This window comes from Hevea brasiliensis, chromosome 14 (assembly GCF_030052815.1).
Source record: "Hevea brasiliensis isolate MT/VB/25A 57/8 chromosome 14, ASM3005281v1, whole genome shotgun sequence".
NCBI classification, from domain to species: Eukaryota; Viridiplantae; Streptophyta; class Magnoliopsida; order Malpighiales; family Euphorbiaceae; genus Hevea; species Hevea brasiliensis.
In genome coordinates, this window is record NC_079506.1 from 22,493,372 (window position 1) to 22,505,418 (window position 12,047).

The following is a 12,047-nucleotide window of genomic DNA, read 5'->3' on the forward strand; positions in this document are numbered from 1 at the left end:
ATAATTATGCCAAGATATTAAATTTCCAACTTATACCTTCATATAAATATTATTTCTAACACTTCATACCCAAATCTTAATTAAAATATTCCACATTATATCCATATCACAAAAATCCAACTCTCTCTCTATATATATTTGAAAATTTTCTTCAAATTTTATAGTCTAAGAAATACTACAATAAAACACCATAAATTGAAAAATAATGATAAAATCATTACTCAGAGTTTATCCATCTACAATTTCTAATAAATCCATTATTGTTATTTCAAAATTTGAGGTATTTCATATAAAATAGGTAAGAATCCCATATTTAAATTTTAAGAAATTAAAAAAAAAGTTCCATTATTATTTTTTTTTTCCCAACGAAAATGTATGCGTATATAGTGTGAACTTAAGGGATATGTTGAGTTAGTAAATAACATTAATCACAGATGGTGGATGAATTTCCAACTCATAGAATCCTAGATGATGTCTGCTAATAATTTCTAGACTTAGGTTTTGAAAATTTTCCAGTTCAATATTATTTTCTTTATTAAAGGAGGTTTTTTAATCGCAATCAATTTTGCAAAAGAATTTTTTTTTTATTTTTTTAAATCTGCAAAAAGAAAGTTAAATTTATCGATATTAAATCAAGATGCCCAATTGTTGTTTTAATTAATTTATAATATTATTTATAGTATATAATATTGCAAGCCTGTAATATACATATATTTTTACAAAATTATTGCCTCTTCATATTTTAAAGATAACTAATATCCTCTAATATGGTAAGAAACTATATATCTTTCCATAATAATTATTAATTAAATATATTTAGGAACGACAATTTTTTTTTTTTGGTGCTAAATATAGAAGACCATTAAAAATAAATATATCTAATCACAATAAAATAAATATTTTTAGGGAGCATAATTTTTTTTGTCCTCTAATATTTTTTCCTTTTCTCACAATTTTTGTAATTGATGGCTTATTCATTATTATCAAATATATATATATATATATATATATATATATATATATATATATATATATGATGGGTAACTTGATATGGCATGAATGACCATGGTTATCCCTCTTCTTCATAATTTAAAATGTCAAAGAAAATTCTCAGAGAAAATATCTACTTATAATTTTTTTAATTATACTCTGTATTAATTAAATTATTAATAAATCTTATGTTTTCTAATTATATTTTATTGTCATTAGGCTCATTAATTATTTAACGAACTAGTCATGTCAGATGCCACGCTACATTACATCAGATGCTATGTCTTGTTAATAAACTGGTGGCAGTAAGATTAAAAAAGTTGAAAACATAGAGTTCAATTGGTATTTTAATTAGTATAGGTTATAATTGTGAAAAAAAAAAAAAAAATGAAAGTACAAAGTTATTTTCGATAATTTCCTCTAAAAATATTAAATTTTAATTTTTTATACCTTCTAACTTTTTATTTTATAAAAATAAATCTCACTTATATAATATAAAATGTTTTTCTTGATAAATCTCTTGTATTGTGAGACATGTAAATTTATTTTATATTTATTAAGATATTATTAATTGTTATAAATTTATAAGGTATAAGATTCTTTTGATAGAATAGAAAATTATTATTTTTAATTTTATTCTTGATAGTAATTTAAAAATAAGAATAAATAAATTTCAATTATGAAATTATACTAAACATAAATCATATAAAATTCAATTGAATTCTATATTTTAAGTTGTATTATATGTGGAATTCATTTCACATTATTTTATTTAGAATTCAATTAAATCCCAAAAAATTATAAGTTGACTTTTATTTTCTTTATTTAAAGGAGGTTTTCTACTCCAATCAATTTTGTAAAAGAAAGTTGAATTTTACCATTACAGCCTAAACGCACTCGATTGTTATGTGATTGTATTTTGGACCAAAATCAGGCCCACATGGGTCAACAACGATCCATGATCCATAGAGTATAAATGAAAAAAAAAAAAAAAAAAAAACAACTCAATTAAAAAATAAATTGTAAATATTTACATATCGGGCAAGTTAAAAGAATTCCAATGTCCATGTAGGAGTAGGAAATCAGTTTCATTTCCAGATTATTACTTGTAAATAGCTACTCAATAATAATTTCAATTTCTATGTAGAGTAGGAAATCAGTTTCCTTTTAGGATTAGGATTCTTAAACTACTTATAAGTGGCTGCGGCTGTATTTTCAAAGCATTCAATAACTTTGATTTTAACTGATTTCTTGCAATCATAGATGATGATAAAACACCGTGGTAGAGGTAGGCCGAGGAAGAATTCTCTCAACACAACCAAGAAACCAAGGACGAATTCTCTCAACACAACCAAGAAACCAAGGACTCAATCAAGAAAATGTGCTTCAAAGAGTTATCCTCCCAGCTTGGATTTGGTTTCTTATGCTAGAGAAATTAATCCACATTGGCCTAAGAAATCACGGACTCAACCAAGAAAATGTGCTCCGAAGAGACATCCTCCCAACTTGGATTTGAGTGCTTATGTTAGAGAAATTAAGCCACATTGGCCTAAGGAAGGAGTGACTAGAATTGCTGAAAATCGAAACAAGGAATCCACTGCATCTGCAAACTTAGACAACGAAATTCCTGATCTAGATTCTCTAAATTTAGAATATAGTGGTTGTTTATGGGATTTACTTTCTGATATATCAGAATCAGATGATTAATTTGTTTCTATTCTTTGTATAAATATACAATTTATTTAATGAAAAAGATTTTATACTGATAAATTAATTACTAGATCAACGGTGACTAGAAAAGCACTAGCCACCCATGAGACGACCCAACACACCAAGCATCATCACTACTACCAATGTTCTTGATCTGATATTGTCCTCAAGGCTAAAGAAGCAAGGAGCTTGATGTTCTTGATTGCCAGGGAGTTGGAGCCATGGTGTTTGGTGCAAAGAAGAGAAGTAGGAATGCCACGAAGAACAAACAGTCTTGCAGCGAATGATTTGTAGGAAAGATAGCTTTGAAAGTATAAATTCCAGAAGTTCAGGTCGAAGATAACTTTGAAAGTATAAATTCCAGAAGTTCAGGTCGAAGGTCAGACCAGTTTGGTTTGACAGTGAAAGAATCCTCAACAAAAGAAAGCCGTAATCTTTTGGAGTTCATACTCTGGTTTTTCGCCATGGTAGCAGAAGTAGAAATTAAAGAGAAGTCTTTTTTATTGCCACTGCTGTAGAAGTACTAGAAAGGATGATAAATAAATAAATAAAAAGTAAAAAAATAAAAATATCAAGAATTTCAATTTACATAGGAGTAGGAAATCAGATTCCTTTCCGGATTAGGTTTCTGAAATTACTTTTAAATAGATACTCAATCAGATGTATTTTCAAAACATTATTATTCACATCTATAACTTTGATTTCAACTGATTTCTTACAATATAAAATTGATGATGATAAAACACCGTGGTAGAGGAAGGCCGAGGAGGAAGAATTCTCCTAACAGTAAACCCTTTTCACCAAACATGACCAAGAAACCAAGGATTCAACCAAGAAAATTTGCTTCGAAGAGGTATACTTCCAGCTTGGATTTGGTTTCTTACGTTAGTGAAATTAAGCCACATTGGCCCAAGAAACCAAGGACTCAGCCAAGAATTAAATGTGCTTCGAAGAAATATCCGAACCAGCATGGATTTGGGTGCTTATGTTAGAGAAATTAAGCCGCATTGGCCTAAGAAAGGAGAGACTAAAATTGCTGATAATGGACACAAGGAATCCACTGCATATGCAAACTTAGACGATGGAATTCCTGATCTTGATTCTCTAATATTAGAATATAATGGCAATTTGTGGAATTTCTTTTCTGATTTACCAGAATCGGATGATTAATTTGTTTCTATTATTTGTATAAACACACAATTTATTTAATGAAAAAGATTTTCCTCTGATAAATTAAATTACTAGATCTGCAGTAATTTGAAAAATTAAAGGCTTACACAAGATTGCTTAGCTGGATTGATTTGCTTCTCATTATTGATTTGATTCAACGTTGGAGCTAAGAAAGATTCTTAAAACTCAAACGATGTTAATATAAGGCAGATTGAATTATTGTTGTTGTTATTGATTGAAAATTCAATCAATAATATTTTATTAATTGAATTAATGATAAACGCTTAGTTTTATATAAAAATTATTTTCAAGTACTTTTATCTATTATTAATGATAGTTTAAATTCAGGTTGAGAGATGAATTTCGCATCCAAAATTAATATTTTTATTAGAATCGCGTGCACACACACACTATATATATATATATATATATATATATATATATATATATATATATATATATATATATATATAAAATATTTATGCATGGTGAATGAAAAATTAATTATATATATATAACGTTTATGCATGATGGATGAAAAATTAATTAATTAATTATATATATATATATATATAATGTTTATGCATGGTGGATGAAAAATTAATTAATTAAATAAAATTTTCAACATCAAGGCAAGGTGCCCAATTATCATTTTATACAATTTATATATTATATAATATTGCAAAGCACATGCAATTCGACCTTTGACCAACTATTGAATGATACATATAACAAAGTTTTCTTTTCTTTTTTTTTTTTTTTTTTAAATAAGAACCGAAAAAGTAAGAATTCTAATCTAAATTTACCTGATAATTTATATATTTTCATTCACTAAATCAAATTGGTTAAATTATATACAAATATTTAACTAAAAGGATATCAGTATGTTATAACATCATATTTTGTATGAACTTGCAGAAAGAATTTACAATTAAAACCAAGCTACTTACAATAGTGATGCTTTATACTAGGTCAAACATGTATAGTATGCTTGTATAACTAGTTAATTAGTTGACAATTTTTCTACGTAAATGACTTGATTTGGCATTGATTGATCCAATGTAATTTGATTTGATATGCAATTTATTCAATTTCGTTCAAATAATTCTGGTTTCATCAAATATGTGAACATTGATCTTATCTAGCATAAACAAACCAAAATTGATCCTTCTTATACTTTATTAAATTGAAACAAACTATTTAATCTGGCAGCTTGATTGTTAACATGAAGGAAGAACATTATGATGTGTGTACACATTAATTTGTTTGACATATATACAAAGGAAAAAAAGAAAAACTTATTTGAATTTGATTTATTATGAATATAAGATGCAAAAATGTGAATATTACTTATTTTATATTTGAATTTCACCATGCATATTGTATTTTCAGTTTATAAGGGCTAATCTAGACAAAAATTTCAAAAAAAATTATATTAAATGGTAAAAGATCATTGATTCATAAATGATAAATTACAATTTGAAACAATTAAAAGGTATTAAAAAATTTCTAAGAAGTTTTTCAGTCTAGTGGCATTACAGGTAGCTTTGGCGCTAGCTATACCCTTTCTCTTCTAATGATAATTTTTTTAGGCACAATCTAAAATATGGTTTCACCTACAATGAATCCTTGTATTAGACGATTTTCCTTCTAAGTGCATGACTTCTACTTCTGGGATACAAATTTGCCTTGGCATCGTTATCATCTTCTCTAAATGAACAAGCTCTATCCTCATCAATTCTTCCTATCTTTCCTACCCCAACACTGTAACTCCTCTTCATCCCATTAGACCCCTGGCTATATGATCTCCCATCACCTTCCCTGCAATGCAGATAGCTCTCCAGTTCACTTATTCCCTTAGCAGAAAACAACCGCAGAAGTTTCTTGAACTCCTCATCATCATCCACTGCCCTCGAAGAATTGACACTAAAACTCTTAGGCAATTGAGCAGTTCCACCACCTATGCCTCCATAACCAACCTTACCACTACCAGCAAATTTCAACATGCTCTTCACATAAAAGTCCCTTGCCTTGCACATAACTCTAATGGGTGCCCGTGTCATTTGCACCAGCTTGCTCACCTTGTTTGCTTTGCTTCTAATCATTGTTGATTTGATCCAACGTTGTGAATCAAAGGCAGATTAGATCGAATATTGTTGTTGAGATATTGGGATGAAGATGACTAGTCTTCACACATGAGGGGGTATATATAGGTATAGAGTTTTGATTTAAAATGGTTGCTGAAGTAGTTTCTTGGAAGCAACATTGGACATAGATTAAAGCGTCTGAAAGTTTCAAACAGAAATTGAAATAAATTTGTTTAAAAACCTGATAAAAAACTAATAGGAAGATGGTGAGTGGTGAGTCTTCTACATTGTGCGCTGAATGCTCTTCGGAGGTTTTTGACTTCTTGGGATTCTCTTGTCAAAGGCGATGGGTTCCCGTGGTCAATGTTCGCCAGTATTATTTTTTTAAATGATGTTGAAATGTATGCAAGCACAAGATTTAATCTTTCTGCTATTTGGAAATTTTTTTGTAGCCTTCACTTATTATTTGGACTTGTTATTGCATGCCTTCATGTTTTTTTATTTTTATAATCAATTAATAAAGGTACATGGACCTAATTATGTTAACATTAATAAATTAACTAATGTTGATTTGAACTCTTAACGAGAGAATTCCATTGTTGCATAGATGGCATAAGGTATTTTTGAGTATTTAATTCAATTAAATTTTATTAGAAAGATTTTGGATAATAAATAAATAAATTTGAGATGATTTCGAATTCAAAAATAGTACACTTATTAAATTTATATTGAATTTGAATTTTACATATAAAATACTCATTATTTAAATTCGTTTATATAAATAATTAATTAAATATAATATATATATATATATATATATATATATATATATATTATATTTGAAACAAATAGAGTTTCAATGTTTGATAGTATTAGAAATTTTTTGAAATGTAAATTATGAATAAAATAAATTATTAATTAAAAAAAGCTAAACCGAATTGGATATTATTTGAGTAATAATTAAATTTAGGACAATTAAAATTAGTTTAGGACGAATTTTATTCTAATTTAAAATATATTTTGGTATTAAAACTATTAACTGAACTTTTGATTTGAATAGATTAATTTTGCGGATACTTTAGCCTTTGTCACCTCTAGCTGCAATCAGCTATTAGCCATCAAAGATTGAGTGATTAGTAAAAATTTTAACTTTGACTATTGGTTCTTAAAAAATTAATCTAAAATTAAAGAGTGTTTGATTTCACTATAAGCAAAAATTCATAAGAAGATTGATATTTGGTTTGATTTATAAGTTTAAAAAAAATATTTAAAATAAGTCAGAAGTTATAAATAAAAATATTTTACTTATAACTTATCTACTTATTTTACAATTACTATTTAACTAAGTGGGTGTTTGGTTTACCTGTTGGGTACAGCTGATAGCTGATAGACACCCAAATAGGTAAATTGTGGTGTTTGGTAAGTTTAAAAAAATAGAGCTGATAGCTGACGGGCAACTGAAATGATACCTATCAGCTGCAGTTTGTATCAGCTCTATTTTTAGAGTTATTTCTCATCAGCTGATAGCTGATCTGGTTTTATTTTTTATTTTAACCATATTATCCTTTTTTATTTAACTTGAAAATTAATATTATTAATATTTTTATTTTTTTATTTATAATTTTAATATTTTAATTAACGTATTTCAACTTTGTTAAAATATTTTTTATTAATAACATAAAATATAAAATATTTATTTATATCCAAAAACTTAAAATTAATTATAAATTTTTCTAATAAAATAATAATTATTTTATTATTTTATCTATATTTTTAAAATTATTTAATTATCTTAAAAAATAATTATTTTCTTATTTCAATAATAAAATAAATGATATAATATAAAAGATTAATAATTATATATTTATTTAAATAATATAATATATTAATTTAATAATTATATATTTAATTTAATAATAAAATAAATAATATAATGTAATAAATTTATAATTTTATATTTATTTAAATAATAAAATAAATTATATGATATATACCCTTATTAGTCATTTCACATATTAACAGCAACAGCTAAATATAATTTTACCAAACACTTAATATAAAACAGCTATCATCAGCTATCAGTTATCAGCTATCAACTAACAGTAACAGCTATCCGCTGTATTCAACAGTTAATCCAAACAGGCCCTAAGTAAAAAACTATATTACGTTAATAATTTTTAAATACATTAATATTATCCTCATTTTAACAATTACAACACTTAATTACATATCTTTCTTTTTATAATTTTAACTAATTAAACTACTTTTAAGCACATTTTAATCAAACACTTAAAATATTTAAAAGTTATTTTAAGTAATTTTACTAAACAATTAATTACTCATTTTCAATTTGACTCATTAGTTAAAAAATATATTTTAAGTCAAAAATTAAAAATAAATAGCCAAATCAAATACCCTCTTAATAATTAAAATTATCAATTGAATTATTACTCTACCAAACAAATACTTAAGCTAGCGAGATTCAGTCTTAACCACTCAAAGATAGTCTACCTCCAGCATGTCGTTGTCTTGGATATCGACGAAAGGCAAGTGAATGTAAAAGGGAAAAAAAATAAAAAATTTCAATTTCCATGTGGAAGTAGTAAATCAGTTTCCTTTCAGGATTAGAATTCTTAAACTACTTATAAATAGCCGCTTAATCGGCTGTATTTTCAAAACATTATTATTCATATCTATAACTTTAATTTAACTGATTTCTTGCAATCTAAAATAGATGATAATAAAACACTATGGTAGAGATAGGCCGCGGAAGAATTCTCTTAACACCGCATTCTTTTCATCAAACATAACCAAGAAACCAAGAACTCAACCAAGAAAATGTGCTTTGAAGAGGTATCCTCCCAGCTTGGATTTGGTTTCTTATGTTAGAAAAATTAAGCCACATTGGCTTAAGAGCCAAGAAAATGTGCTTCCAAAAGATATCCTCCTAGCCAGGATTTGGGTGCTTGTGTTAGATAAATTAAGCCACATTGGCCTAAGAAAGGAGAGACTAAAATCGCTGAAAATGGAAACAAGGAATCCACTGCATCTGCAAAGAGATGGATTTTAGACATTGAAATTCCTGGGCCAATTCCTAATCTGAAATCTCTAAAATTAGAACACAATGGTATTTTGTGGAATTTCTTTTCTAATACCAGATGATTAATTTCACATGGTGTGCAAATCAAGACCAAATTGGAATACCTGTATTTTCCTATTTCACAAGGATTTCTATTTTTAATTAGATTTTTTTTAAATAAATTTTTTTATTTAGAATTCTAAAATATTATTACTATTTAGTATAAGTCTTTTAAATTATTTGTTACTCAGATTAAAATTTTTTATATTCTTATGTGCTTAAATTAAGATTTAAAACTCTATAAATATCCATTCTATTCTTATCATAAACAAATTTTTCAAAATTATTCAATAAAATTTTCTTTTTCACAAAACTTTGTTTTGCTTTACTTATCCTTCAACTTTAGATTAAGTCTTGTTACTTTAAGATCTTATATTACATCTTATTTATTTTCAAGGGTTTAATAGTGTATCCATCACTTTAGCTGCATCATTATTTTTTTCTATTTATTGTATAAATACAAAATTTATTTAATAACAAGATTTTCCATTATTAAATTAATTACTAGATCAGTCGCAACTTGAAAAATTGAAGTTTGAGTAGTGTATGTAAAAATTAGATTGAATAAAATTTTAATCTTTAATATTTTTATATAAAAATTAAAAAATTCCAGCTTGTTTTTAAGCATCAGCTTTGAACCTACCATATTTTCATTTTTTTTATTAAGTTTTTCATTATTATTAAAATTTGTGATTGAATTACACAATGAATAGTATTTTTAGAATAATAATATGATATTAATATAGGACAAAAGCTAATATGCAATAAGAAAATAGAAATTAAAGAGCTTTTGTGCCAATTATAGATAGAAAAATCTTGTATAGATACAATTGATATTGGACTTAACATATTGATAAAACTCATAAATTTATATTTTAAATATATATCAAAAGCAAGTTTTTCTCGTGTCAAATACCCTTTTATGGAATTATCTATCTACACGAATTTCCTTCTTATTGCGTGGCTTCTACTTCTGGGATACAAATTTGACTTGCATCATTATCATCTTCTCTAAATGAACAAGTTCTATCCTCATCAATTCTCCCGATCTTTCCTACCCAACACTGTAACTCCTCTTCATCCCACTAGACCCCTTGCTCTATGATCTTCCATCACCTTGCCTGCAGGGGAGATAGGTCTCCACTTTACTTATTCCTTTCGCCGATAACAATTGCAGAAGTTCCTTGAGCCCCTGATCTTCCACTGCCCTTGAAGAATTGACACTAAAACTCTTAGGCAATTGAGCAGTTCCACCACCTATGCTTCCATAACCAACCCTGCCACTGCCAGCAAAGTCCAACATGCTCTTCACATAAAAGTTTTTGCCTTGCACAGAACTCTAATGGGTGTTCGTGAAATTTGCACGAGTTTGCTCAGCTTGATTGCTTTGCTTTCATTGTTGATTTAGTTCAACGATGAAGCTAAGAAAGAATCAAAAGTTGTGAATCTAAGGCAGATTTGAATTACTGTTTTTGTTTTTCAGATTTTGTGATGGAGTAGTTTACATCCCGCTGGGCGCAAATATATAGCCATGGAGTTTGGAAATGGTGGTAAGTTTGTTTCTTGGAAACCATACTAACCACTGACTAAGTGATTGTTTGACATTGCGTTTGAAGATTCGAAACTATTTTTTTAAATAAAAACATCATTTTAGATACTGTTAATAAAATAATTTAGAAAAAATTATTTTATTATTTTAATGTTTTTATAACTAAAACTTATTAAATTTAATTTTAAATTATTTTTTAATACTTTCTAACTAATATATCTAAAAAAATGATTTTTTCAATATCAATTCTAACAGTAATGACAAACAGGCCATAAAGCATGTGAAAAATATAACTAAAGTATATATTCAACCCCATACAATAAATATTTATATAATAAAATATAATATTTTATTTATTGAATGAAAAGTTGAGCCTAGTTTTATATAAAAATTAATTATTTTTAAGTTTGGCTTACTACAAATACAAGTTGAATGTCAAATTGAGAGATAAATCTCAAATTTAATATAAAAATATTTATTATTCAGTTCAAATTTAATATTCATTATAATAATTTTAGACTTTAAAAGCATACCTTACTATTTTACAGTACTATCATATATGATATTGTATATATTATTTATTCATATTATTTATTAGTTCAATATCATGTATAAAATAATGTTAAAAAATTATTAAAGTTTAAATTTGTAACAGTGATTTTTATTAGAAACATACTAAATAGATATATTCAAACTATGAACACCTCCAAATATATAATACTAATGTGATTTTAATTTGGAACACACTAATGCGATATATTTTCATAAATTTCAATTAATTAAAATAGAAATACAAATTATGTATCAGGACATAATATATAAAGTAAATAGTTTAATTAGTAATACTTTTTTATTTTCTGAAGTTTTTGTAGATGGTGCACGAAAAATTAATTAGATAGCTAGTGATACTTTATTATAATTTGTTTTTTTTTTTAAAAAAAAAAAAACATTTAAACGCACTCAACCTTTGGCTCATCACAAAGAAGATGGTAGGAATTTGGATTAATTAAATTTATCAACATAAAGTCAAGGTGCCCAATTGTAATTTTATACAATCTACATATTATATAATATTGCGTTGCACATGCATGTAATTGATGGGCATAAAAATTAAACCTTAGACCAACCATTGAAAAATACATATAATAAGGTTTGACTTGAAGGATATAGTATAGCATCATATTTTGAATGAGCTCGTGGAAAGAATTTACAATTGAATTCAAGCTACCTACAGTAGTGCTCAAACATCATTGCCAATTTTCCATATGTTGTCAAACATCATAGCATGCTTGTATAACTCGTTAACTAGTTGATAATTTTTCTTCGTGAAAGACTTATTTGGAATTAATTGATCGAATGTAGTTCAATTTAATATGCAATTTAATCAATTTTATTTAAGTAA

The 12,047-nt window shown here is 26.3% G+C and overlaps 1 protein-coding gene across 1 annotated transcript; it reads right to left on the minus strand.

The window, feature by feature from the left end:
• Positions 1-5,504: 5,504 nt before the first annotated feature.
• LOC131172906 (uncharacterized) lies at positions 5,505-5,975 on the minus strand. Its single transcript, XM_058134449.1, has one exon. It carries the CDS (start codon positions 5,973-5,975, stop codon positions 5,505-5,507), a length of 471 nt encoding a protein of 156 aa, XP_057990432.1.
• Positions 5,976-12,047: the final 6,072 nt, after the last annotated feature.

Bases quoted from the DNA above. Each gene is read 5' to 3' on its own strand.
- LOC131172906 (XM_058134449.1), bottom strand. From the start codon at position 5,975: ATGATTAGAAGCAAAGCAAACAAGGTGAGCAAGCTGGTGCAAATGACA.